The 27,698-nt window shown below is 43.8% G+C and overlaps 1 protein-coding gene across 5 annotated transcripts; it reads left to right on the top strand.

Annotated features, from left to right (window-relative positions):
• Positions 1-419: 419 nt before the first annotated feature.
• Positions 420-27,698, top strand: dlgap4b (discs, large (Drosophila) homolog-associated protein 4b). Of its 5 annotated transcripts, XM_071528890.1 has the most exons (12): positions 420-1,610; positions 1,833-2,047; positions 4,161-4,262; positions 5,083-5,233; positions 6,814-7,066; positions 7,614-7,766; positions 19,064-19,512; positions 20,298-20,386; positions 21,345-21,838; positions 23,771-23,862; positions 26,150-26,320; positions 27,333-27,698. In XM_071528890.1, the coding sequence occupies exons 1-12, from the start codon at positions 420-422 to the stop codon at positions 27,573-27,575; spliced, it is 3,603 nt and encodes a 1,200-aa protein (XP_071384991.1). In that variant the 3' UTR covers positions 27,576-27,698. The 5 variants fall into 5 exon arrangements, with proteins under 5 accessions (XP_071384991.1, XP_071384992.1, XP_071384993.1 ...); XM_071528891.1 differs by lacking the exon at positions 4,161-4,262 and having other exon boundaries at positions 21,351-21,838; XM_071528892.1 differs by lacking the exon at positions 7,614-7,766 and having other exon boundaries at positions 420-1,634.

Below are 27,698 nucleotides of genomic sequence, written 5' to 3'. Positions count from 1 at the left end.
ATTGCAGCACAGATGTTCACTGTGGGAGGCAGTGGAAAGCTGGCTTATTCACCTCACAATATTTCTTTCACAGCCCTACAGCTAGCCTGTTTGTAGTCTGGTTCTGTGCATAAGTGGGTGTGTTTGTGTGGCCGAACTGATAGGCATTGTTGAGTCTTTTCTCTGTGTGTGTGTGTGTGTGTGCGTGCGTGCGTGCGTGCGTGCGTGCGTGCGTGCGTGCGTGCGTGCGTGCGTGCGTGCGTGCGTGCGTGCGTGCATGATGCACAGTACTTTTGTACATAGTCTAAACCCCTTGTTTTCTTTCTCCCTTCTCTTTCTCATTCTGTTTGTTCCTCTGTCCTAGGAGTCACCCTCGAGATCGTCGTTCATCTCTCCCTGGCCTGGGGGTCTTCTAGAGGTCTGGGCCCCTCCTCACCACCATGAAAGGGTTAGGGACAAACCGTAACAGACACCTGTCTGACTCCTGCGAACCCTCCTCAGTCCCTCCGGAGGCCCTCTACCCCCAAAAGACCAGCACCCTGCCACGTAGCCCCTACCTGCTGAGCCCCACAATGGACCACTATGGCACCATGGACCCCCACCACTACCCTTCAGCCAACCCCGGTTCCCTCCCACCAGACTGCATGCTGCCCCTCAACAACCAGCTGTCCAACAGCAGCACCTTCCCCAGGATCCATTACAACTCCTACGACCAGTCTGACTTCTCCCCGCCTGGGGATAGCATTGGGGGGATAACTACAGGGACCATGGGCACGTCCATGTCCATGGGCATGGGGATGGGCATAGGCATGGCAGGGATGAGTGGACGGACACCCATGATTACAAGTGGCTCAGCAACTATATCACATCACGCAACCAAGAACCAGGTACCACCCAATCTGCTGGAGCAGTTTGATAAGCAGCTGCCTGGCGGCCGAGATGGCTTCAGCACGTTGCAGTTCCACAGAACGTCTGCGGTAGCTGCCACCAAGCAGCGCACAGACAGCCCGGGTCGCATCCGTTACATGCTACACTCAGTCCAGAAGCTCTTCGCAAAGTCCCAGTCACTGGAGAGCCACAACATGAAAGGAAACATCAACGGACGCTCCGCTGGCAGCGGTGGAGGCTCGTCCGGCACCGAAGATGGAGGGAAGCAGAATCGCAGATCCAAGAGTAAAGATCGGGGTACTAAATCAGAGGGGACTGCCAAACGACGGCCACGCTCCAACATGTCGGGCTACTGGAGCTCGGACGATTTGGACAGCAGCGATTTGAGCAGCTACCGTAACCCCATGGCCATGATGACTCTGGGCCGTCCTACCACCCACGACAGCCAGGGAGGTCAGAGCAGATACATCCACAGCGGCTACAACACCATCAGCTCCTCCAAAAGCAACAACGACATGAAGTATCAGGCACTTCCTGGGCCGGGGGGTGGCGGAGGAGGAGGAGGAGCAAGTATGTTGATCAATGATAGTGACTTTATGAAAGGGAGCTCCTGGTCCACGTTGACCATGGGCCAGCCGAGGCAGGTGATCCAGAAGGGCTCAGCTACTCTGGACAGGTCCATGCTCAAGTCCAAATCCTGCCAACAGGAGCTAACCTGCAACTACCTGCAGGTTGGGCGAAGGGTGAGTAGACCTGAAGTGAATGTAGTGCTTGAGATAAGTTGCACTGAATGAATTTAGAGAGCGCAGGAGAATGATATGATCTCTAAAATAAAAGCCCATATCTTGTATAGTTTAATGAAAAATCAAAGCATTCTCATGAAAAGCAGCAATACAGTGATACAGGGATGACACAGTTTGTAAGAAAACCAAAGACTAATTTTAGCGGATTGATGCTGCCTGTAGGGTGATTGGAGTAGCACATTAGGCCGCAGCGGGGGTGCCAATGAAATACCATGTCGGCGGATGCGCAGCGGCAGCTATGTGAAAGCCATGGGCGACATGGAGGACAGCGACGACTCGGAGGGAAGCCCCAAACCCTCGCCAAAAACCGCCGCTCGTCGCCAGAGCTACCTCAGGGCTACGCAGCAGTCTCTGAGCGACCAGCTACCCCCACGCAAGTAAGACAACAGACTGAAACACAGAGCTGTATATTATTATGCAGTACACATTAGTATTTAATAACAAGGGAGAGTGCCTTATGCTAAAATGTATGGATATGCAAAGTGCTGTTTTCAGAGATACCCATGTACTCACATAGAAAAATATTTTTTTCTCAAGATTGATTGGCACGAACAATCAAGTAAAAGGAGAATACCTAAGAACCTAAGCTCATGGCATGGCTCATATGCAGTCTCCTACATACTAAAGAGAGGAACACACAAATGCATACAACACACATGCACGCACACACGCACACACACACAGAGTCAACCAAGCTGCGCTTATTCGCGCATAGAATTAAGTGGCGTCAGATTCCCTGCCGTCCTCCACATGCCGGAGCCTTACTGTCATCTCCTCAGCCGTGATTTACCGATGGTCCTGCAAGGCCGCAGTCTGGCTAAGAAGATACAGACAGCGTTAGTATAGTTTACACAACATGACACTTTCTTCCGTTTGCACTCAACCAGTAAATCACCACAAAGCAGCCTCATCTTCTCTGACCGACTGAGCTTGTGCCTCGCTGTCTTTAAATTACATGCTTTCCGAAGCAGACAATATTGCACTAAGTGCGGTGCAGGCACAGTGGGACTTTGTTGACTTGACTAGGCTTTTTCAGAAATGACAAAGATTGAAAGCATTTGAACGCATTAATTTGTTTCCAAGCCAATGTTAAACAAATTTAACCAGACAACATTACCATTTTTGGTAATGTCTGCTCAGATTTCAGGACTAAAAATCCTTGTAGATTTGCGTTGGGGCGCTCACAGCGTCCTTAATTGGCAACGGATTTTGGTAACTTACATCTGGTGATGTCTGGGATAAAACTAGTTTCTATGTGTAAAAACTATATGCTATGATTTGCTCCTTACATTAAGGTATTTTAAGCTAAACTTTTGCTGTAGATATCCATGCTTTGATATTGTGCTGAACAATGTAAAAAGAAGGGTCTATATTTTGGATTTTAACACATGGTAAAAAACTTCACTTTCAGTGTCCACACTGATGGGCTCATATGTCAGACTTTGCCAATGAACAAAGCATTCAGATATACGCATACTGTATTCAGCAATACACTCCTCACAAATAACACAAAGCAACACACATAAATGTCATAATTGAGATTTGAACTTTGTTGATGTAGTTCTTTCCATTTGTGTTGTTCGATGAAAATTCCTGTAAACATGTAAATAATAGTCATCAGCTCAAAACCCACACAATGTTTACTGAATATGAGTCTCGGATAATATTAACAAATAACTTGATTTCTTTATAAAGTGTCAATAATGTGCCAATTTTACAGCAATAAAAACAGATTAATTGTGACAACCAACTCCATGCTTCATGGCTACCAACTCTGTCATGAACCATGAATCAACAGAACAGTCAATAATGTGTTTGTTTGTGTGATTTGTAACCTAGACTGTACTTCAGCTCTTTGCAAATAAGTGCAATATAATCTGAATTTTAGGAAACCAAAGGATAAATTGATAGTTTGTGCCCTAACATACATTAGAAATTTGCTAGGATTAGAATACGGCCAATTATAAACCGCAGCAAGAGCAAAACCTAGTGAAGGGATCAGTTACAGAAAGTGATGATCCCTGTAAAAAGCAATAAACATGCTTCCTGCGTAGATCACAAAGCTCGCTCTTGCTTCTCTTGTTGTAATTTTGCTCCTCAACTTGTCAGGTTACAATCTCAAAATGACACATTGCTAGTTCCCCAGTATGTGCAGCTAATTTAACAGTGGGCATGTTTCTGGTTGGATCACAATCACAGTCTGATGAGTATTATGTGAAAAGACAACTCTAGTTAACCGACACAAGAGGGCAGCAGCTTGAGGCTCACACACAGGCCTACCTGACACACACATTTCTACATATCAGGAGGAGGAGTACACACACTCCTCAGCACATCTAAAAAATAATAAAACAGAATTTCCTTTAAGATCTATGTTTAGAAATGTAAGTATTTATACTCCCCTTAAAGCGTGCTTGAATGACTAACCCTACTCCAACTGCCAATCCCTGACCATCCGACCCCGCGCTCCACCCTGATTGACATGAACAGCAGAACCCTGGATTACGCCATGTTGCAGGGGGAGCTGGATGCCCTGTGGTCTCCACTCCACAGTGTGTCCTCTCTGCACCAGCTGGGCAGGTCAATGAGCAGGTCAGTGATAGGCCTGTCAGCTGCTTCTTGGGGGTGCGGTGCAAATGCTTATTCCTGATTGGATGACCTCCGATCAATCACCTTGCACTAGCCCCCATTAGAAGTTTGTAAAGTCAGCGGCAAACTCGAACTGCCAACTTCATGCCCGTTCCAACTGCCAGCTTCCCTCAAGCTTCTAGATACCATCTGCCCTGGTGCTTTTAGGTAAAATGTAGCCCTATGCTCAGTTTGCCGCTATTCATGCGGGCGGGGGAGGGGGTTGGGGCATATGTGTCCAGAGACCATCGCATGGCAGTTTACTGTCATGTTACTATCACTGTGTGCCAACAAAGACCAAGTAAAACAGACTAATCATTTCATTCGAGCTGGTATTTGATGGTAATCCTAATGTTCTTTGACTTTGGCACCATGATGGCACAGTTAGCTGTGTATATGCGTGGCCTGACATCATTGGCTTTGCATGCTCAGATGCTATAATGTTTGATGCTAAAATTAGATGATTTTTGAACGGAGTCTAGATTTGGATTCATGACGATAAATGAAAGTGAAATGAAAGTTATTCAAAGAAATAACAACATAATCCTCCTTTTTTTCTCTCTCCTGATTCCTCTCTTTGCTGGCCATTTCATTTCTCCCCTGATCCATGTTTTCCTTCTCCGTCCCTGTCTTCCTATTTTAACATCGCCTCTTTTGGCATCTTTCCCTTGAACATTTCCTCACGCACTCCTGACATTGCCTTTACTTTTCTTCTTCACATTTCATATCCTCACATATCCCCTTTTTCTTTTCTCTTGTCCTCTTATCCTCCTCCCTTTTCCAGCTGTCTTCCATCTCTCAGAGAGCTCTCCAATAACCGCAGCCTGGACAACCTAGACTGCATTGGAGGTTCAGGCTCATCTTTCCCACGCTGGGATGACGATGACTTCAGCCAGGCCTGCAGCACCTTGGGCAGGAGCAGCTGTATTGGACAGGTCAGAGGTTGCCTGGGCAGGGGAGAGATGGATTGTGTGAAATGTGGTCTTTTATACACTGACAGAGCCCAAACTATTGCATGCCTGACAGCCCTCTCTCTTTCTCCCTCTCTCTCTGTTTGTGTATTTCTTTCTCTCATTAGCCTAGTAGATTTTCTTCTAATGAGTTAAGAGTACATTTGTACTTCCTCTAAATTTACATCACTTAGCTCCTAGCAAACTTTCCACTTCCAAATCACCAGTCATTTTCAAAGACACTGCCTTCTGCCTTGAGCTACTAACACTCATTCCCCTAGTAAAATTGGCATTTTCACAGATAACAGCTTGAATGACATTAATAAAATGAGCTTATATTGAACAAAGAATCCCCATTTCCCAAATGTATCTCATATTAATGTTCTGAGCCTAAAAGTTGAATGAGTGACATTGGTGGTTTCAGGTCTAATTCATCCACTTACATAAGAGCTATTAGCCTCCCAATGACAAGGTCACTGAAATGATGAACAACTATGCTGAATTGGCTCTGATCTATTTCAATGGGCTTGTCAAATGAGGCATTACAAGCTTTTACTATGAGATTTGGACCCAATCTTTGACAGGTCACTGCATTATAAGAAATTCAGAGTGAGCTGATGCGTGAATTTATTGCATTTCTTTTGCATGTGCAGTGAAATACCAAGCAAATCCAACATGGACTATAATTTGGACTTGTTGTGCCTCAACTTGTGTCATTTTCAACTAAACAAAATAAATTTAGTATGGGACATTTTTTTTTTACTTAAAATCATCTCTACCCAAAACTTGACCAAAAACGTGGACTGTGGCTATAACTAGACTCTCTCCCCCATCCTCTTCCATGCTCTCTCTCTCTCTTCCACTCCCCTCTTCGCCTCCTTCCTTCTGTCACCACTGAGTGCTTCATCAAAATACCTTTGCTACAAACACAATTTTTGGCTCCCAGTCAGGTTGTTGCTGTCAGTCAATGGAATATGAAAACCCATCATCTGCAAGGCTGCTTCTTAGTCTTCAAAAGCTGTGCCACTTTTTTTCCCCCTCTGCATTCATGAATTTTAAGCAAGTCTCAGAAATAGTTGACTCTTTTTTTTATAAGCATGCAATTTATATATACATCTTACGAAAAACGTTTCAATGTGATTCCTAGTTTTTGGTGCTTGCTTTGTTTTCTGTAACTTTTAAATTGATAATGCATCTAACAAGTAAAATGATACCCCATCTAAACAGTGAGTCTGAAGGGAAACAGGAGGCCAATACATAAAGCTCTGCACTAGTTTGCACTAATTGTAGTTTCCCATGCAATATAACTTTTGACCCTTTTGGTGCCATTTTATTGCATCCTACCAAATGTGCCTCACAGGTGTGGATTGCCCTTTACAGACACAGTCAGCTGGGCAGTTAGTGGTAAGTTCAAGTGCTGGAGTGCTGTTGGGATCAGCTACTGCAGTCCCATACATGCAGCACATGTGGACCCAGCCATGCAGCGCTGTTCTCCTTACTGTGAGACTATTGTCAACAAGGCAGATTGTGCCCTCTGTACCAACCTGATTCTTTCCTCCATCCAGCTACGGGACCTGGAAATGAGCCATCGCTATGAGGACCGCAGCTCCGAGTCCACATTCAGAGATTCCCGCTCCCATTCTCAGGACAACCCGGAGCCTCCAGACTTGCCCATGCCAACATGCTTCCGATCCCGTAGCCATAGCTACCTGAGAGCCATCCAAGCCGGCTGTTCCCAAGACGACGACACGGCGTCCATGGACTCAGGGTCGCCACCTCCGACTGCCACCACTGTTCGCACCTACAGCACCAGCACTGGTGAGTCGCTGGCCACAAGCAGAGCTGAGCTAAAAACCAGATTTCAAATTACTTAATTAATTACTTAATAACCTGACAACCCAAATCAAATGGGCAAATAACAATTAACAACAAATAACACATAAATAACAATAACAAGTGAGACAATCTGATTGTTTTCTGTCATATTCATAAAATACGCCAGATATACTTTGAGGTTTTGATTACTGTAGAATGAACAACAATCTTCACAATAATTCTTTGAATTCATAATAGTAAAAAAATTTAAATTACTTGTATAACTGCAGAACTAAGTTCATTATCACAGCGGGAGTTCTAGCTAATATGTAAAACAAATATAAGACATGATACATTAAACCTTAGTAATGATTGTCAAGTTGTCGCCCCTACGTTAGAGTCACTACCACACGTGGGCCAAAATATATTTTTGTTTTTTTTATCATAACATCACATTGAGTGCTCACCTTCAGTCCTGGGTGGGACACAAGTCCTCCAGATGCACACACCATCATTTTGGCTCAAATGCAGCCTCTCTTGCCCATGCTAGACGACCTTTCTGCCCCATGGAAGATATGGAAAGAACAGTTCGGCTCATACCTGATAGCCACTGGCTTGGACAAAGCCCCGAAGGAGAAACAGCTTGCAATTTTTCTTCAGCGTTTGGAGACAGACAGACCACGCATCTTTCCCACACTCCCAGGTAACAATTTGAAACCCACAATGACCCAGCTCCTCTCCCCTCCAAAAACCAACCTTAACCAAGTCGCCACTGCAAAACATTTGATATGACATTTCCCTGGAACTTGGGAGTTTTTTGCATAGGTTAACAATGTCTCATAGGTTCTCTGAGAGGATGACAGGATACTGAGGGGGTGCATTTATATTTAGCTCAATGCTCACCTTGGGAATTGCATAGGAGAAATTCAACCTGAACCCCATGAAGGGAGATAAGTAGGTTAGCTTTTCTGTTTCAGCCGGAGATGTTATTTTGTACTGATAATTGCCGAAAAGGCCACAAATTTGTGGATGTCTCAGTTGGATAGATCCTGGTTTGCCTTTTTCATACTTCACATCCTGGAACACAGGTGCTTTTTCACACAAGTATATTATATATAGATTATATAGAAACCGTGTCACTTGGACATTTAGACTTCACTGACTCACTCTCACACCACCCACCAACCCGTATTCTCTCTTTCTTTCTCTTTCTCTCTCTTTTTCCCACACACAGACACACATGCACAAACACACAATTGAATTGGAGCCTGGATCTCAAGTTCTCAACTCATGCACCCCCCCCCCCCCCTCCCCCACACACACACACACACACACACACACACACACACACACACACTCAACCACCCACCAACCCATACTCTCTCTCTCTCTCCCTCTCTCCCTCTCTCTCTCTCTCTCTCTCTCTCTCTCACTCTTTCTCACACACAGACACACATGCACCAACACACAATTGAACTGGAGCCTGGATCTCAAGTTTAGGGTGCAGCCACTTGGGTTGGTACCGCAGAGCGTCCACATCGCGGCGCTCTTCACCCGAGAGCCTTCAAAACAGACCAGAGACAATATGCTGCCTTCATGTGCTGTCAGAAATATTGCAATTGCAAGTTGAGTGTACATGTACTGTACGTTACAACAAAGTGGTAAATATGACTGGGAGAGTGTCAATTTACTGCCGCTGTGTTCCAATCAAACAGTCGATACCTACACAGGACCCATATTTAGTGTGATTCTGATTGGTGCTAATTTCGAATACTTTGTCAAAAAAAAAAAATTGATCTCGCTTACACATAGTTACAAACGCTGCTTTATTCTGTCAGCATTTTGGTTCTCCGACCTTTGTCAAGACATGTGATTAGGCCTACTGCCAAGTGACCTGCAAAGTGGGCGTTCCTGAAGTATACATGATGTGGTAACTTTGGAGGAAATGAGATCTACCTGATACCCAAATGAGACCTACGGAAGCTGATGAGAGCTAAAAATCTTCATCCTTGATCCACTTTGCCAAAAGTCTTTGTCGCCATGGCAGCCAGTATTCTGTCCTGTTTTCTCTCCGAACTGTTTCTTCTATTCAGCTCTTTGCTATTAATAATGTTATATAGGCTACTTCTGTGTTGCAATAACTTTAAGTGTGTTATGTGTTTAGGTGTGTTGTGGTACAGTTTTCAATACATTTTACCCTAATTTTCCTTTATTTTCTTTTTGTTTTGTTTGATGTCAAAGTCAATGGCAAATTCTGTCCACTAACTATAATGACATTTACAGAAACACAGAAGTTATGATTATTGTCATATCAACAGCATGGAGACAAGTGTGCAAGACACAGGTATATCATTTGCTAGGCAGCTAGTTTGCAGTTGTCAGTGCAAAGGAAGTGTGGTTCACCCTGACCGCTCACCTCATCTGTGAGGGAAAGCAAAACACCAGAGAAGATTTTATTGTGCCTGAAAGTTTAGAAGACAGCAAGCTCATGGACACTTTGCAGGGATTTGTCAAATTGTTTTCAGTGCACAGTGAAGTGACCTGGGCATCAGGTCACTGAACACATGATGCTCCAGCTGAGATGTGAGCAAAGGAGCAGAGAGCATGGACATGTCAGCCCACTGTATGTTGTTATTATATGGAATTGTTTGGCATTTTATGTAAACAATCAGTATTGATGCATGTTTTTATTTTCACTCTATGTTCAAATGTAGTTATCATGCATTTTTGTTTTTAATAAATAATATAACCTCCATATTAACGTACATGTCTGATGCGCATTTTTCTCCAGCACAAAGTAGCGTCGTGTTGTTTTCTAAAATAAAACAACAGCCCCCAAAAAACTATTCTTGTTACAGGGTCTATTTTGTTATTATTTCCGACCAAAGGCACTTTGTGCGACAAGTCATATTTACGACCTCCAAACTGTGAAGTAAGCTTTTCCGAGGCGCACTTGAAGGCAGCAGCAGATTTCCCGCCACGCCTCCCTCGGGTGGAGAGAGACTGCTCCTCGTCAAAACAAAAGGCAACCAAAACCCGGCTGTTGTTATCCCGGACCCCAGCTTGACAGAGGCAGTGGACACAGACTCCCGTTACAGCTGCCTTATAAATCTTCCAGCCTTGCGTCGAGTCAAGACACCGCCGTGCGCCGCTTTTCTCTGCGCTTGACTGGAGGGTGAGTGTTTTGACTGTAAATGTTGGAAACAGCGTACGGTTTTGTTGTGCTTATGGTGCTGAGCTTGGCTTCAGCTGTAATTAGTAACGTTAACGTTAGCATGCTATAACATACTACAGTCTTCGGTCTGGTGTGAGGTGACTGGACCATCTTTACCTTTCGAAACTTCTGTTTGATCTGGTTGCACTTAGTTTGCCCTCCTCATCACTTCATTCATTCTTTGCACATCTAACTTACTTAAAAGCCAGTGTGACAGGCATTTTTTGGATCACTAATGTCGTGCCCTGGGTGAATATAAGCCTACCTTATATAATATAAGCTAATATAATATAAGCTATGTATAATATAAGTTATATTATATAGGCATTCTGACTTTCACGCTGTCTTTCACTCTCTATCATTTAAAACATGACCGTTCACTCCAGCCGTTCATATCTAGGTTATCATAAACAAAGAGGAGATTCACTCAAACCACTGAACACTTCTATTGCTCATTTTCTCCAGGCCTACTATACTGTAAATATTGAGAAATGTTCATGCTAGTTACCATATGGTGAATGAATAGTGACATGTACATAAATTTAAAATTTGTTTTAGTGTACCTAGCAAGTTGAGACAGCTGTACCATCCAGCACCATCCAACTCTTACCTCTGAGTCTTGAGATAAATGTCTGAGTGCCTGCTGAGTTGCTATCTTCTCTCCTCAATTGCCTCTGTTGCCTTTTATGGTCTCCATGCCTCCAGTGGCGCTGTTTAATGCACTCTTGACTATATTAATTATTGAGTATCCCCTACCATGTACTCAGTAGAGTGCTGTGTTGCTGAAATCAGGAGCACATGTTCCCACCATGTGCGCTCCCATGGATGCTGTGATGCTCCACTATGGGAGTTAGGGTAAGTGGGGTCCTGTGTAAGCATGTGATGGGAGAAAGAGTCAGTGAGGACAAGTTATACTTAGTTGTCTGGTTGGGCCCATGGGTGCCTACAATAAAATGCATTCAAGTGTCCTTTTAAAGCTTCTTCTTAGGTTGTTGAGATGGAAAATTGGCAGATTTGCAGGGATCATTTGATGGCCGCCCCACTTTTGTCCCAGACAGTGGCCTTTGTATAGCAACATCAACTATATCCCATTTAGAGCACAGATTTAATTAGTAGACTTTACAGTTTTGTAGCTTTGCTGTCGTTGAAAACATTTCATGAGATAACTCAATAGGATAATGGTTTTGGTGGCAGGAGAGTGGTGATGGAGGCTCAGGCCGGGCTGTCTGTGTCTCGTGGCTGTTATTGGATTAAACAAAACAGAGGGGTCAGCTGGCAGGCAGCAGGCCACTTGGCAAGTGATGCACAACAGTTTGAGAGTTAATGGAGCATTCATTTCCATCTTTTGTCTTTCATTGTTCTAGCTTCTTGTCCAGCTCCAGCTGACCACCGCAGAGGACCAGTTCAACCAGTCCGCTTGATATTTTTATGGTTACTCTGGAAGTAGTTCAGCAGCCTCGATAAGACCAGAATTAAGCAGGGCCGAAACTGCCTCTTGACACAACTCTAATGCAACCCTCTGAGTTATTGAGACTCACTGCCTGGCACATATGGTGTAGTGCACACACCGACCATTACACTCATCCTCAGTCCTTTCCTCCTCGATGGATGAAATAAGCAAGACGTGGTGACAGGCAAATTGGGTCAGGGCTCAACAGTGAAATGACGCATTCTGTAATTTTCACAATGAGAGGATGAACCCATTTCAACTACTAAACAAAACTTAACATTTGAAACCCCTGTAACCTCTCCACTAGCTGCATTGAGCTAACCTGATGCCATGCTGAAGAGCTTTTTTGATATATAATTTGTGTGATATGTATTTGGATTGGGCTTTGGTAAGGCTGGTGAGGTCTCTCTCGCTCTCTCTCTGTCTCTCTCTGTCTCTCTCATCTTTCCTGTCTCTCTCCACTGTAAACGGACTAATATAGCAGTAATGCCTAAAATATACATTCTAAAACTGGGCAAAATAAATAGTATATTACATTTTTTTCTTTACCTAATTTGGAATTTTTAGGCCCTAAAATGATGTGCTCCACCAGCAGTGATGTCAGTTGTGGTTAGCCTAGTTAATTATCTCTCCAGAACCTTCCCATGGCTAACTGCAGAACGCTATGGGAGGAGACTATCGTCTGGGTTCTAGCTCATTAGAGTTGACCAAAGTTTCCTATCTCTGTAAATTTTTGTATTTTATTTTTTATTTATTTATTATTTTCAGTTTTACTATCACTCTAATTTAGACCATAGTCAGCATGTAGCCAAGATACCATCTGCATATCATCATCAATACTAGCAATAAAACAGCAGTAAGGGAGTAATTCCCCGTCCTGAGCACGCTGTGTGACACTAATATTTGGGTGTTAGCTGCAGGATCAGCTGCAGACATGTGGCTCTGTTTCATATGGCATCATCATGTCCTACTAAATACTGAGTTTCATTTGTGCATTAAATTTTACCAGCATGTTCAACACATACTGTATATATTCAGTCCACCATATCGAAAATGGGGGGCAAGCTGCTACACTACACTGATGCACTTTTGATTTCTGCATTTTTTTTTTGTACTTTGATCACCAACCTCATTCAAGTTCTAGTTGACTTTGCTTTACCCAGATATAAACTACAAACAGCGGTTTGTTAATGGTAGTTGGAATGGAACAATGGCATGGTCTTGGCTACATGCAGTGTTGATGTTGTAAATAGAGGGGGTTAGGGAGTTTGCATGGTCTGACTGCCACAAAGTGGAATGAACCCCTCAGCAGTAACCATGCTCAGGCTATATAAAGTCCAAATTCCTTATATTGTGTGGAGAGATTAGTGTCTTAGTTGGGTAATGGGAAAAGCTGGCAGGTCCAAAATGGTGGAGAAGTGGGTTTGGGTTGTGGCTTGTTTCTCCCTTTTGTCCTCAACTAACTAATCCTGTTTTATAAAGTGGCACCTTGCCATGCATTAGCTGTGTTTGTTTGTTCTGGTCAGATGAGAGGCACTTTAATGGTTTGGGACCAAAATTTCTTTTTTCAGTGTCCATTTGAATGCCATTGGTCAAACTTGTGGCCCACTCATACAGTAGAATTGTATGAAATAACAACTTAACTAACTTCATGTTGAATTTTTGCCTTCATAATGAAAAATAAATGTCTCATCCATTTGAATAGAAACATATTGCTGGATGTAATGATGTGCCAACACCACCTTTCCATATTACTTTCCATACACTATAATTTCCATATTGACCTGTGACCCACATTGACTGCAACCTAAACAGGAAGAAAAAGAGCAACACCTAATTTGCCTCCAAACTTCTATGTCACTGCAGCCACAACCGTCATTCTTTCCCACTCCACCCCTGATTACTAACGAAAACACAGACATTCCCATCCTCACTAAAGGTCCTAGCTGTGCAACTTAGCATGCTGTTTATCCTCTTGACCCATATATTTTTTGTAATGACCGTGTAAATCACTGGTAAGCTGACATTCACCAACCACCCGGAGGCTTCGAGTAGGTGCTAAATCTGCACCTTGTTACCAGTGACAGCAGCAGCCACTGGGGAGAAAAACAAGGCCACCACGCATTCCCACACATTTTGGTTGTGTCACCCACCCTCATGTAATAACTATTGGGTTGCTGTGTAATTATCTCTTTTTGTATTTTTCTCCCTGCTACACTTTTGCTCCAGTGGCTCATTGAAAACCGACCGGCTGACCTAGAGGAAGAAATTGAGAATGATTGCAATAGAGGGATAGAAAGCAGAAAGAAAAGAGAAAGCTAGAGCTGCAGGGAAAACGGGGCAAGGAAATTGAAAGATGTACAAAATATTCCCTTGGCACAGTTTGACTTGCTCTGCTAATGCATCTTTATATCTTATATATAAACTTGTGGGAAATGTATTTGCTTTTACTAAGTCATGAAGAACTTCAATTTGTGCCCCGGTGAGAGGGTGAGCAGTCATGTAGTTGCCAGCAACTGTTTTTAACTGTTAAAGCGTCTAACAGCTAATTGTTTTCCTGCCTTGAACATCACATTGTGAACTGGGCCTTGCTGTGGACAACAGCCCCACTGTCCAGATGGCATGAAAACAGCAGTGCCCAGCGCCCACTCAAGATTCCACTCAGAGCATTTTGGCACAAAGCGCCTGGTTGTTGCTGTTGTTAAATTCCCTTCTGGACAAGCAAGAACAACTAGTCATTTCTGTTGAATAGGATTGGAGGGGTTTAGTGGTGCATGCCAACAGCTCCTGCATACAGCCTGAGCTTCATTAAGAAGCAACAATATTTAGCTACATGACCATTTGTACAACCCGTAACTGCTGCAGATGGGTGTTCCGGCTTAGAAAAAGCTTTGTCAGCATGGAAATTAGTGTCAGTTACTGGTACGATCAAGGATGTGTTGTTTGTTTGTACAGCTGTGTATGTTTGTGTAGCTGAGCTTTGTAAGGCAAGTATAGGAAGCAGTCTGAATTCTGCTGCTGTGTACTCTTCCTCTGTCTTTGGGAAACAGTACTTCAGCCAAGTTCCTGCCATCCGTGCACCTTCTGTCCTTTAAAGGCATTTTGTCACAAAACAGCTAGATTCTATTTTATAGGCTATAACCAATATGGCCGGAATAACCCCACCAACCATAATACTTTATCTCCTGTCTAATCTCAGAGGCAAATGTCAGTTATGATTTTACGGCTTGTTTTTTGTGAGTAAAGCAGATTTTGTGGTATTTAGACTCGAGGGTAAATTCTGTTCAGAATGATGAAAGCACGATGTGACACTTGGAGAACTGCAGGGCAGGTATCCAAACGCGGGGACATGCACACACACACACACACACACACACACACACATGCTCCCTCGCAAACACTCCCACTGACGCACAATTCTGCAGACTGGAATGTAGGAGTGGAGCCAGTGTGTCACATAGCTGCCACAACAGTGGCGACCCTCTTCTTCCCAGCATCTATCTCTGTCATAAGAGATGAGAGAGATGGAAAATGGACAGCAAAGGACTGTCTCAGCAGGTTTCTCCTAAGGCATGGATGGAGGTTGGAAGCTGGTGGATAATTCATGGCTAGTCACCTAGATAGTTTAGATGGATACTAAACTGCAGGATTCTTAAACTGACTTTCTGTATTTCTGTCTGGTAAGATGCCAGGGGTGGACAAGATCTGTTCTGAATTGTTGACAGCTTCGGATATTGTTGGAGTGTCATAGTTGGCACACGTCTCTTCAATATCGCGCTCGGATTTCGGAACAGCTTTTGGATGGGCAGACTTGGGTGCTGGTACCCGTCTTTAAAAAACGGGGACCTGAGGGTGTGTTCCAACTATGAAGTGATCACACTGCTCAGCCTCCCTGGGAAAGTCTAAGCCAAGGTGCTTAGAGTCTAGCCAATGGTTGAGCTTCAGATTCAGGAGGAAGAATGCGGTTTACATCCTGGTTGCAGAAGGTCCCAAGGTATCCTGCAGGAGTGTGAGGTACCGGTGCTACCCCCACTGCAAGCCATTTGATCCTCATATACCTGGAGTGAGAGCTTTGATTGTATTCTTGGCATAAATTAAGCTTGTTCAAGGTGGACATTGAACTCCAAAAAGGATGTGCCTTCTCCCCTCTCCTATTTTTGATATTCATGGACAGGATATCAAAGCACAGCCGAGGTCTGGAGAGTGTCCAGGTTGCCGATAGTGGGGCGGTGTCTCTACTGTTTGATGATGTCAACCTTTTGGCTTCATTCTTTCGGCACCTCCAAATCTGAGACTGTGGTTCTCTCCTGTAAAAAGGTGGCATGTTCCATTCAGTTGGGAGTGAAGAGCTGCCCCATATGTAGGAGTTCAGGTATCTTGGGGCTTATTCAACCAAACACCACACCTACTGATATGGCTCTGTGAAAGAGTTGGCTGACAGCTGTGTGAAGATGGTCAGGGTTAGCTAAACAATTTAGGACTATAGTCTGAGAGCAAAATATGCATGAGGTCATATGAGTTTAGCATTAGGTGAAGTTACACTCTGGGGATAAGGCTAAGTAGTGTGGATTACACTGAACAACAAGCCTTTTATTTGAGTGTTTTCTGCAGCAAGCTCACATATTTGCTGCTAGGCTTTTTCAAAATCCTTGGATATGTCATGATTTCTAAGCACAACAAGATTCAGTGAAGCAATACTAGGCCTTGAAATATTTGTAAGAGCACACAGGGTGTCACAGGGTATGGCATTCACATTTGCTCTCATCAAATGCTGTCATACAAATTTCCTCTCATCCCAAAATGAGACATTTAGGAAGTTATCTCAGGAAATGTTCAGAAGATCATGGCTATTTGCATTTGCGAGCTTTCTCTAAATTGGAAGCCAACCCCTCTTTCTATAATTAGGCCACATGGTCAATTTTGTGGTGCTGCAATGTCAATCCCCTATCCCTTCTGATTGAGCTGCATAAGGCAGACTCACTTGCGTCAAAGCTGAGTTGTCTGCAACATAAACTGTTGTAGACAACTGGGCTGTTTTAGCTCCAAATGTTTTTAGCCTATTTCATTGCAGTTTTCACAACAGAATAACAATATGGCTGTTAATGTACTTTGCCATTTGTACTGTCAAGCCAGCCTGTTCGCTCCGTATCAGGCTACGAAACAGGCTTGGTGTTGTCATGACTGCTCTTATTTATACTAACATTCCTTCCCACTGCTCAGCCTCAAAATGCCGTCTGTCCCTCTCTCTGTCCTAGCTCTGTTCTGTGGTCTCCCATGGGTTCCATGAGCTTTCCACAGTTTTTTCCAGTGTGGTGTAAAGTAAAGCTTCTGTTAGAAGGATTTAATAGCAACCACAAGGTTCATAATGTTACAGTGAAATGCCCTGTTTAGATTGGAAGTGTTAGCGCTCCAGCATCATACTCTGCCTTTACCATCTATGGAGCATGAGCAAAATTCTGTGGTCTCTTGATAGGAGGCACCAGAGACTTTAGTTTAGTTACAGTCAACATAAGAGTCTTTTAGTCTTTGTATGACATTTTCAAGTACTATTGCTAATCTATCTGCATGGGAAATTTGTGTATGTTATCTTTTGATTCATATGAATATTGTGATCATCAACGAAACCTACCAATAAAATTATCTGATTGATATCACAAGTGCACACCACTGCAATTTTGCATTACTTTTCATGTTTGATTTTTCATGTTTTCATGTTTAACCTGCTAACTTGATCTCTTATTGTACACTGATCACTGGCTGAATGTCTACTCACCTCCATTTATCTTGATTTTCACTAATACAATCCAGACTGAGAGAGGGTAACCGTTGTCCTCATCAGACAGTTGAGATGGTCTATAGATAAGATGCTGAGAGCAGTGAATGAGTGGCTGCATTAGCCTGCATTGTGCTCTGAAACTGTAGTCTGACATGGCCAATGAACTAAAGTACTCCAACAAGCGCGGGCCAGGGAAATGAGTGGAGATGCTTGACTGAGGCTTTCTTTGAGCAGTAAAATCTGCTTATTACCTCCGCCAACGGAGTTGGACGAAGGGTTTGTTTTGACCCCATTCTGTCTGTTTGTCTGTTAGCAGAATATCTCAAAACAGTATGAATTGATTTGCACAAAATTTGCGGAAAGGTTGGTCATGGGGCAAGGAAGAACTAAGTAATTCACGCTTCATGCCAAATGGCCAAAGCACGGCATGGCAGTTGGTGTGGCTTCTCACTAAAATGCATTGCCTATGACTTCTGAATGAATTCACGTAACACCATCAAAATTTGTGCGCCTATCAGCAGACATAAGAAGAGGCAAACCATCCATTATTGGCCCAATCAAACAAGGCTCATTTACGGTTTAGACATATCCTCCCTGCCCATTTCTCCAGAACTTGGTACAGTGGTAGAAGAGCAACCTCAATGGCCACTGAACAGAGATAGTTACAGTATGATTGGCCATGTGGTGTTGTGATAATCGGCTAAAATGCTTAAAAGTGTCTCGAATTTGAAAAGGCATATTTCATGTCCCATTACAGATCCAGTCATGAAATTGTGTGCATCTCCTGATATGAAATAAGTTGGTAAAGTGCTGATTATGCAGAACTTGTGTGACAAGTCACCTCTTATTACACTATTTGTCTGTTGTCGGTTTGTCTGGACAATTCTTTCTCTCTCTTTTCTCTCTCTATTCTTTCTTTCTAGTCTTTCTCCATGGTTAATGTACCTCTGCTATCCCCTCCAGTGTGCAGTCGGGTTTGGTTGGGGGCCTGGTGGTTTGATAGAATGGTGCGAATTGATGAATGGCCTTCTTCAACTACTCAACCATGTCCTGTCTTAGGAGTCACATGGTCATTGTCACATTGCTGTACATCACCTGACTCTAGGTCTAGGCTTTGAAGTGTGTGTGTGTGTGTTCATGTTAGCCACCTGTGTGGAATGGTATGTTTGTTCACTGTTCTGCTTAATTTGATTTTCCGCTTTACAGGACGCTTCCCTGTCTCTGCTGGTGTTCCAGCCCTCATGCAGTAATGTCTCTGTGTATTCATGTGCATCATGGTGAGGTTTGCTTGTGACACAGCCGAGAAAACTCGCCAGTCAATTATTTGAATGATACTGATGAGCAATTAGGGGACGTTTCAAGCTCCTTTGTAGTACCCCTTCGTACTTAGACCCACTCTTTCACTGGGACATTTTTGTTTTACTGAGATCAACCCACAAAGGTTTGCTTAAACTAACATCTCTATCTCTCTTCATCGTATTCTTTTCCCTTATTTCTCTCTTTCTCATTTCTTGCTCTCCCGTATCTCCCTCCCCTCTCTCTCTCTCCCATCTCCTTCAGTCTCTACATGCATAACCACCTGTAAGAAGGCTGCTCCTCCACCAGTGCCACCCCGCACCACCTCCAAGCCCTACATCTCAGTGACAGTGCAGAGCAGCACCGAGTCGGCCCAGGACAACTATCTGGACCAGCAGGACCGCAGGTCAGAGGTCAACAGCCAGTCCAGCCACGCTCACAGCAACTCCTCTGACAGCCTTGACAGCACCCGTGCCAACAGCCTGGCCCGGGGTATTTCCCGCCCCCCGCACATCATCCCCACTCCGGTTGCCACCCCGAGAGAACCCATCATCGCCAACACCGCCACCACGGCCAATGCTTCCACTGAGACAAACAACTCAGTAGTCCAGCATGAACCCCTGAAGACGGGACTAAGCAAAGGGAATCTAGTGGCAGAGGAGCCCCAAGTGGTCCCAGTACCCAGGAGGAAACTGTCCTCCATTGGCATACAGGTAGGTGATGGGGCTCTTGCTGCGGTCAGTACTATTACATTTAGGTCAGGGCTGTTACAATAATCAGGGCAGGTACAGTTGAGTCAGTGCTGTTTCATTTGAATGTGTACCATCACAATCATTAACAGTAGTGCAGATAGTGTTTTTTTATATTCCAAGTGTGTCACATCCTCCCCTTTGAGCTTGAATCCAGGAAAAAGAGGATTTTTACATTAATCCCCTGTGGTATATGGGTATGTCTGAGTGTGTCACCTCAAGTCCAAAAATGTGCTTGCAAGCTAGAGGTCTCATTAGGGTGAACTTCTTCCTATCATTAGAGGCCGTGTTGCTGCTGAGCACTATACTGTAGTCTAGTAGCATAGAATGCATATTTATCATTCCCCTCAACCATAACTTTCCCCTCTGTATGTGCTGAAACAACAGTCCTTTTCACCATTTTCCAAAACTTGCACATTTACAAACCTTTTTTCTCAAAGCTAGTATTGGCAATGGGCAGGGTAACCATTAATCATGATATTTTAAAGAAAAACCAAGCACTGAACTGAGGGAGAAACTGTAGGGATTTTTTTCTTCTTCTGATGTTCTTTGTTTTACCATCTAGAAAATGAAAAACCCTACACAATTCTTCTTGTGCTAGTCTGAGGTCAGCGTTATGGGTCCATGTAATTATTTACACTAAGATTCTCAATTCAGACTCCACTTTCACAGGTTTGACTTGATTCATTTTAACTCTGAGTCACTACTGGTAATGCCTTTTGCTGATATCATCGCTTATTTGTTCTTAGGTTGACTGTATTCAGGAAGTTCAACGAGAGGAGACCCCGCCATTGGCCAGATTTCAGTCAATTGGAGTACAGGTGGAGGACGGGTGGCAGTAAGTCCACTTCCTGTCCCAGTCACAACATGCCACTGCTTCCTGTCAGGAAGCAGTGGCAATTATATTTGCATGCAGAGTTTTGTACAAAGCAGTTGCTTTGAGTCTGAATTTGTCAGTTATTTAGATATAAAAAAAATTTTCAGAATGTCATTTGCCTAAGTTTTTATTTATATTGTACACACATTTTTGCTGTTGAGACTGACAATCCCTCAGCTGTGTCTGAAAAGTCAGAGGGTAAGCCAGGTCTGGGGATTGCTAAACCAACACAATCTCTTGCTATTCTTATCATCTTCCGATACTGGAAAAGATTTCTCCAAGCATTCATAGTATTTCCATCCCTGATTGAATCTCCACTTGTTTAGCATTTCCTGATTAATAATAGGAAGTCAACATTGTTCAAGGTCAGACAGCATTAATGTTTAGCCCTTTCTTTCAATTTACCCAACCAAGCATTTTGCCCTCATTTATGAAAACAAGAAGCTAGACGCCAAGTGATATGATATCTTCTGCTTCCAGTCTGAGTGCACCATCATCATGTACGCAAAGCAAAGCTAGTCTGATCGATAGTCGTCTTCTTTTTATTTATACATGTATTGACCAGCAGGAGATGAAGTGGCTCAGTGTCGAGAACACAGCATTACATGTTTGTTCCAGTAATGGAGAGATCATTCTTGGAACATTTCTTATCTTTTCATGGTCTTCTGTTTTACAAACAGAGATTTATTTGTGCACTCAGAGTAGATGTAATATGAATTTAATGTCACGGTCATGGTTTTGTATGGAACTAGGATTTGCTAGTTACTCTTGTTGTTCATATTTTTTCCCTTGTCCACGATTATGCAAGTGATTTGACAAAATTAAAGTGCTTGCTCTGAAAATTCAAGTTGTATCTCTTTGATTTCAAGGCATAATTAAGGCCAGTTAACATTGAGTTTCACCCTGTTGTTTGTTTCAGGCTCAGTCGCTCCAGTAGCATGGCCTCAAAGCAAGAAACAGACTCGGACACACAGGACATTTCCATCATCTCCCATATCATCTCAAACAACGCCAGGCCCACCGAGAAGAAAGTCATGGTCAACAGCGCCAGCCAGTCCATGCACTCTCCCCCTGGACGGAACTCTCTAGACAACGGAGACGCCACTGGTGACGCCTCGTCACCTCCGCCGCCCAGGCAGATCCTCAACCGCTCCACCACGCGAAGTAGCTCTTCCTCTTTCTCTGAAAGTCTGGACCCAGCGCTGGACCCGTCGTCGCTGCCGCCTCCGGACCCCTGGCTGGAGAGTGGGAATGGGAGTAACAGCAGTGCCCCCCAGAGCGGAGGAGGTGGAACTCTGTGTCGGAGAGACGGCCATTGGTTCCTGAAGCTGCTGCAGGCGGAGACGGGACGCATGGAAGGCTGGTGCCAGCAGATGGATCAGGAGACCAAAGACAACCAGCTGTCAGAGGAGGGTAAGACAGACCAACCTTTTACCCCCTTAACTAAATACTCTGTCATTTAGATCTAGTAAGTTTGGATATGTAAGTTTTATTTCGACATAACAGCAAGAGATGGATGTACAAGTATCGAGTCGTGTTTCATCAGTTAACCCTAACCCTAACCCAAAACAGTATGACCCAGTTTCATCTCGATGATAATATCCAATTAAATTTGAAATGGTTTACTCCTGGGTCAACATAATGAATGTCCATCTCTCAAAAATTAGGCCATACCCAGAGTTACTTGGCCCAGAAAACAGTCCTCAAACAAAATCTACAGTCAAATTATTACTGAAATCAAAAGTCCACAGTCCCTTGGAAAGAACCCCACATCCTGTGCCTCTGCCCAGAGATCTATCACTGACCGACCTCAGTGCTTGGTTCAGAGCTCGGATATAGGGTTCAACCCCCGGCCCTGCAGTCACTCTATCAGACACACACAGCATGGAGGGGATGAGGCGGTAATACCTGGGGTTACCACACAAGCAGGCCTGTAATCCCCAGAATTACACAAATCTACTCTGGAACTGATTAAACCTCCAGATTAGATTAGCGCTTCAACATCAGCCTGACAGGGCATACTGCAGTATACACACACACACACACACACATACTGTACACAAAAACAAACACTGGGAAGGCTCTGGAAGCTCTGTTCATATCAGGAGGGCTGGATCCATCTATGAACAAGGGGGTGTGTGTCTGTGTGTCTGTATTTAGTATATGCATGTTTTGAATGGGCATGTGTGTGACCTTTTACGGCAAAGTCGGCATTAAATCTGACGTGAAACCATAGTACAGAGCTTGGTTTCACTACTCTGTAATCGCATTGCCATAACTGTACAACCCAATGATCAGATTGGAGTCCCAGTTTTGTGAGGGCAGATGTCCTAGTTTTGATAATGTACAGCAACAGACTACCATAGTGAAGACAGACTGGCTTAGGTCGGGAGTATCTATATAGGCTTAGATGCCTTTAAAGAGGATAACACTGCCCAATACACTGTAATCCTCCTCATGCCACCCTGTGGAGTCGGTTTGACAAAGCATTGCAAGGCACACCTAAATGTCTAGACACCCAAGCTTTGGGTTTGATTTTCCTTTGTGAGGGACTGGGGTTGGTATTATTGTAAGATTTAAATGTTCATATACTGTTGTGCTTATGCTTTTTTTTTTGAGAGAGAGAAACTGTGTCCCCTTGTAACTGTGTTACAAGGGGATTGTATATAAAGGTGTTCAAATGCAAATCAAAGGAAATCGAAAAGGATTGTAGATAACTACAAAAAATCAGCAAAATGCACCAATTTACTGTTCCCTTTGAGGCAAGCAACTTCAGCTGCATCTATGAAATACTACCTCCAAATCACTCCAGTCAATGGTTCCCTGTACATCATTACAATATTTGTATCTCTGTTTGTATCAGTAAGGCAGAGAACCCTTGGTGTACAAGAGGATGTGCTGTGAATCTGATGTAGACATGCTCTAGAGCAGTGATTCTCAACCTTTTTCATATCAAGGACCCCAAATTCAGTCCACATTAGGGCCACAGACCCCATTTGATGAGATTTTGTCTCTCAAACCCAAATCTGAGAATAAAACAGTCATTCTTCTACATCCTCTAATTGTGTTAACTTCTTATAAATGAAATAATGCTGAAGATGAACATTTCATCAATTTGCTTGGGACCCCCAGGATCCCCCTCAAGGACCCCTGGTGGTCCCCGGACCCCATGTTGAGAACCACTGCTCTAGTGTACCATGACAGCTTCAAGTAAACACTGGGTTTTTGTTTCATAGAGTAACAGGATACATCTCAGACGCACAATCAATAAAATGACTATTGTTTTCATGAACGTGTATGTGTGTGTATGTGTGTGTTTTCTTTTTTGTGTGTTCCTCTCTGCAGTGCTGGGGAAGGTCCGCAGTGCAGTAGGAAGTGCCCAGCTCCTAATGTCCCAGAAGTTCCAGCAGTTCAGAGGACTGTGTGAACAAAACTTGGTAGGTATCACCTCTCTGTGACACTGCCACACCCACGCACGCATCACAGCATGACATGAGGACTCAGACAACACGGCATCAAACGGCCACAACAACCTAACTCTCAGCCTCTTCAAAATGCTGTGATTATGTGTGATATTCAAAGTAACAAATGAAGCAACAGTACTAGTAGTAATGTTGCAACACAGTCTGGCTCCACGCAAATAATACTTTGTGATCTTACTCATAGAAATAGCATTTTCTTTTTTTTTTTAATGAGCCCACCCACTGTGACCTTGTTAGCTGTTAAGCTCTGACACTGTGTGCCCCTTTCACCAACAGCATTCTTCTTACTCTACTATCAATAGTTGCAAATTACCGATACTACCTCCTGAAAAAGTTACTTCGTATACAGTATATTACTTTGTATTTTGGTCGATCTGCTTTAGTTGGTATATGTGCCAGGAGTCTGATTTTCAGACTGGAAGGACAGCATAAGTTGGCATGTGATATCTCTACTGATAAACAAGATGGCTCAGGAGCTCCCATGACAACATTCAGTTAAGTACTGGAAACTATTGATGTTACACCAAAGGGAAATAACTTTAACATTTTGCCCTATTAGTTTAGCAAATCAACCATGAATATTAAATGGCCATTGATATCACTATGCCATACCTTTTTTCCTGAGAGACTAAGCCCTCTGATCTGCATCACATCATTACACTGATTTCAGTACAGTGTCTGTGAGACAAAGCTGACCTCGGGCTGACATTCTGCTAATGACAGCACTTTGTTTTCTGTTTTGCAGCGACTATTCAGCACCATCATTGTCCCAATGTATTACTGTCTCTCATATGAGCACTCAGCTAGCAATTCAGCCATTGTTGTTGTAGTGTAACACAGTGTAACATAGCTAATGCAGTGCTTCTGAGCGATGATCCTCATAGTATCTTGTCATAATGTTCAGTGCGCGTCTGAGTGTAGAATGGGAGCTGACAATGTTAAATGAGTCAGATAATAATAATCTATTAGAATTTTAATGGCGATCAATTGTTGAGCAGATTTCCTTTCATGTTTTGTTCTATCTTGGAGTATGTACCTTTTGTTGTCTTATTTCATACTGGAAGACATATCTTCCACCTCTGTTAGCTAAATACATAACATCCTTTTGCAATGACTAAACATGTATTAAACATTTTGCACATGACATGATGGATATCTGTCTGAAAAGCCACATGACAGATCTTCAGCTGTAGATTGTCTCAGCTGTGAACGTAATCGCATATCAAACTTTGTTGTAACCCAACACAAAGCAGAATGCCGCGCAGTCTTGTGACCTTGACAGGTGAATTAGCATGATAAAACGTGGCAGCAGTGTTTTTGCCAAAAGAGTCTGGACTGAGGTCACAACCGTCTGTGCAGCTGCTAAATATGCTGAGTCTGTTACAGAAACCAGGGAGAACAGAGCAGCGCCGGCCAAACAAAGGCCAGTCTGCCTGGAGCATGATAAACACAGCGGCTGTCAGAGGAAAAGAAGTTGGAGCAGGATTAGCTTTATATCTATCTGTCCCATCTGTGCAGACTTTGCATAGATAACCAATAGACAGGCACTCTTTGCAAATAAGTAAAAGGACAGTCTATTGTTACTATTAATGTTAACTTGACTGTGGATCTTCAATGATTGTGTTCTGTTTTTTGTGTGACATATTGTGCATTACTTAATTTATTTTTTTTATTTACTGTACCATTGGAATATTCATTTTCAGTGGTGATTAAACTTAAAACAACAGTGTTTGGTTGTTGATATACAGGCTCAATATTCAATCGGTTGGCAATGTAGACAGCATTTTAAAATTGTGAGATTTTTACTCAAAAGGATAGATGCCTGTTTTAATCACCTATATTGGTGTGGAATACAGCGTGACTAAAATATTGTGCTGTAACATGGCTCCCTCTAGTGTTGAATGTGGAAAGAGCAGCACTTGTGTATGAGAGATTAGGGGGGGAAAGGAAAATAATACCAGTGCAGCTTACTGGGATCAAGATTCATGTATGGGTTTTTTTTTCCATTTCAGTTTTTAACGACATACAGAGTTATTTTTTACCCTACGCCTGTAAATTAATTGTATTCCAGTATTATTAAGTCGTAACTCTAACCTTTTCCTTATCCTGTAATACATTACTTTCCACAACATTCACCTTATTTATTTCATACACTGTACATCATCTCTCATCACCACCCATTTTACTGTGTTCCCTCCTCACTCATTCATTTTCATTCCCCTCTCCCTGCTCCTCTTGTCAGAATGTGAATGCCAATCCACGGCCCACAGCCCAGGACCTGGCCGGTTTCTGGGATCTGCTGCAGCTCTCCATCGAGGACATCAGCCTCAAGTTCGACGAGCTCTACCATCTCAAGTCCAACGACTGGCAGCCGGTGTCCTCTGCGGCCGCCCACTCGCCCCCCGAGCGGAAGGTACTTCCCACCCCTGCTGCCCAGTGCCCTGGCTGGGGTAGGAAAGCCGCCGAAACCGGCCTCTCTCCTCCCACCACCACCACCATTCTCCCACTCTTTTTATCTCCCCCTCGACTCACCCTGTCCCCGCGTGGGGTGAGCACTAACGGGGCCCCCCCGCCCGGCGCAAAGGGGCCAGCGAGATCCCTTTATGCATGCATGGAAAAATTCATCTCAAAGAGGGCTGTCGGTGGCGTTTTTGAGCGGAAGGCCCTGCTTTGAGCATGCATGGTGCAGGAAATTATGTGTTGGTTTGCAGTGGAGCATGGCTAAGATGCACTGGCTCATGCTCCTCAGAATGCAGCCTTGCTTTGCTCCATCTCTGTTTAAGTGTCTGTGTTTGTATGCACATGTGCACGTGTGAATGTGTCTGTCTTTGTCAATTTCTCTCTGTCTGTGAATCTGGTGTGTGTGTGTGTCTGTCAGCGTGTGTACACCTATGGTCACGGGTCTGTTAACCTGCTTTGAGCTGCTCTAGCTTTGTGTTGCATTGGCAATGCAAATGTGGTGATTGTGTGTCTTGTGATGCCTTAATCCATTTTTTCTTTACGTTTTATCCAATGTGCTCACCAATACATGTTACCATTTGATGTCTTTGAAAAATGTTTTTGTCACACTAATAACTGTATTGTCTCAAATATACGTTGTGTGTATTTTTACCTATTGTCTATACTGTCAGCGTTTTTCTGTTTATCACCTTGTACACCTAAAAGAGCTAAACACTATCCCAAGCTTTAACGTAAATCATCGCCATTGTTAAAATGTCTTTGTCAAAGTCCTATGTCTGCCTAAACTGCCTGAACAGATAGCAGAACTTCTTTAGGACAATCTCCATATGACATTCTCTCACTCTCTCGTATCTCTCGTTTCTCCTCCTTTTTCTTTTGTCTTTCCGCTTTCTCCACCCATGGCTTCCTCCCTCTCTCCTCTTCCTTTTTTCTGTCTGGCATGTACCATCGCCCCGCCGCTGCAGGACGAGGACAAGTCGGCCCCTCCAGTGCCAAAGAAGCCCGGTAAGGGGCGGCCGGCGCTGGGCCGCGAGAAGAGCGCCGACTCCTCGTCCACCTCGTCTTCGGCCTCGGCGGAGAAGCAGAGGCAGGAGGCTCGCAAGCGTCTGCTGGCTGCTAAGAAGGCAGCCTCGTTTCGCCAGAACTCAGCCACCGAGAGTGCAGACAGCATCGAGATCTATGTCCCCGAGGCCCAGACTCGCCTCTGAGAGAGTGTGAGAGTGAGAGAGAGAGAATGATGGAGGGTGGGATGACAAGACGGATAACTGTCTCTGAAATACCTGGAAAAAAGGAGAGGAAAACTATTGGAATGTAAATGAGCTACTCAGAAA

This window comes from Centroberyx affinis, unplaced genomic scaffold (assembly GCF_046629955.1).
Source record: "Centroberyx affinis isolate AG114_WGS23_722 - 3 ecotype Tasmania unplaced genomic scaffold, CSIRO-AGI_Caff_v1 ptg001738l_1, whole genome shotgun sequence".
Classification (NCBI taxonomy): Eukaryota; Metazoa; Chordata; class Actinopteri; order Beryciformes; family Berycidae; genus Centroberyx; species Centroberyx affinis.
This window is presented reverse-complemented; position numbering and strand designations above follow the sequence as displayed.

Excerpts from the sequence above, each read along its gene's own strand:
- dlgap4b (XM_071528890.1), top strand. The coding sequence starts at position 420 with ATGAAAGGGTTAGGGACAAACCGTAACAGACACCTGTCTGACTCCTGC. Across the intron at positions 4,263-5,082 it reads CTGGGCAGGTCAATGAGCAG|CTGTCTTCCATCTCTCAGAG; the intron begins GTCAGTGATAGG and ends TCCCTTTTCCAG. Across the intron at positions 21,839-23,770 it reads CAACCAGCTGTCAGAGGAGG|TGCTGGGGAAGGTCCGCAGT; the intron begins GTAAGACAGACC and ends TCCTCTCTGCAG.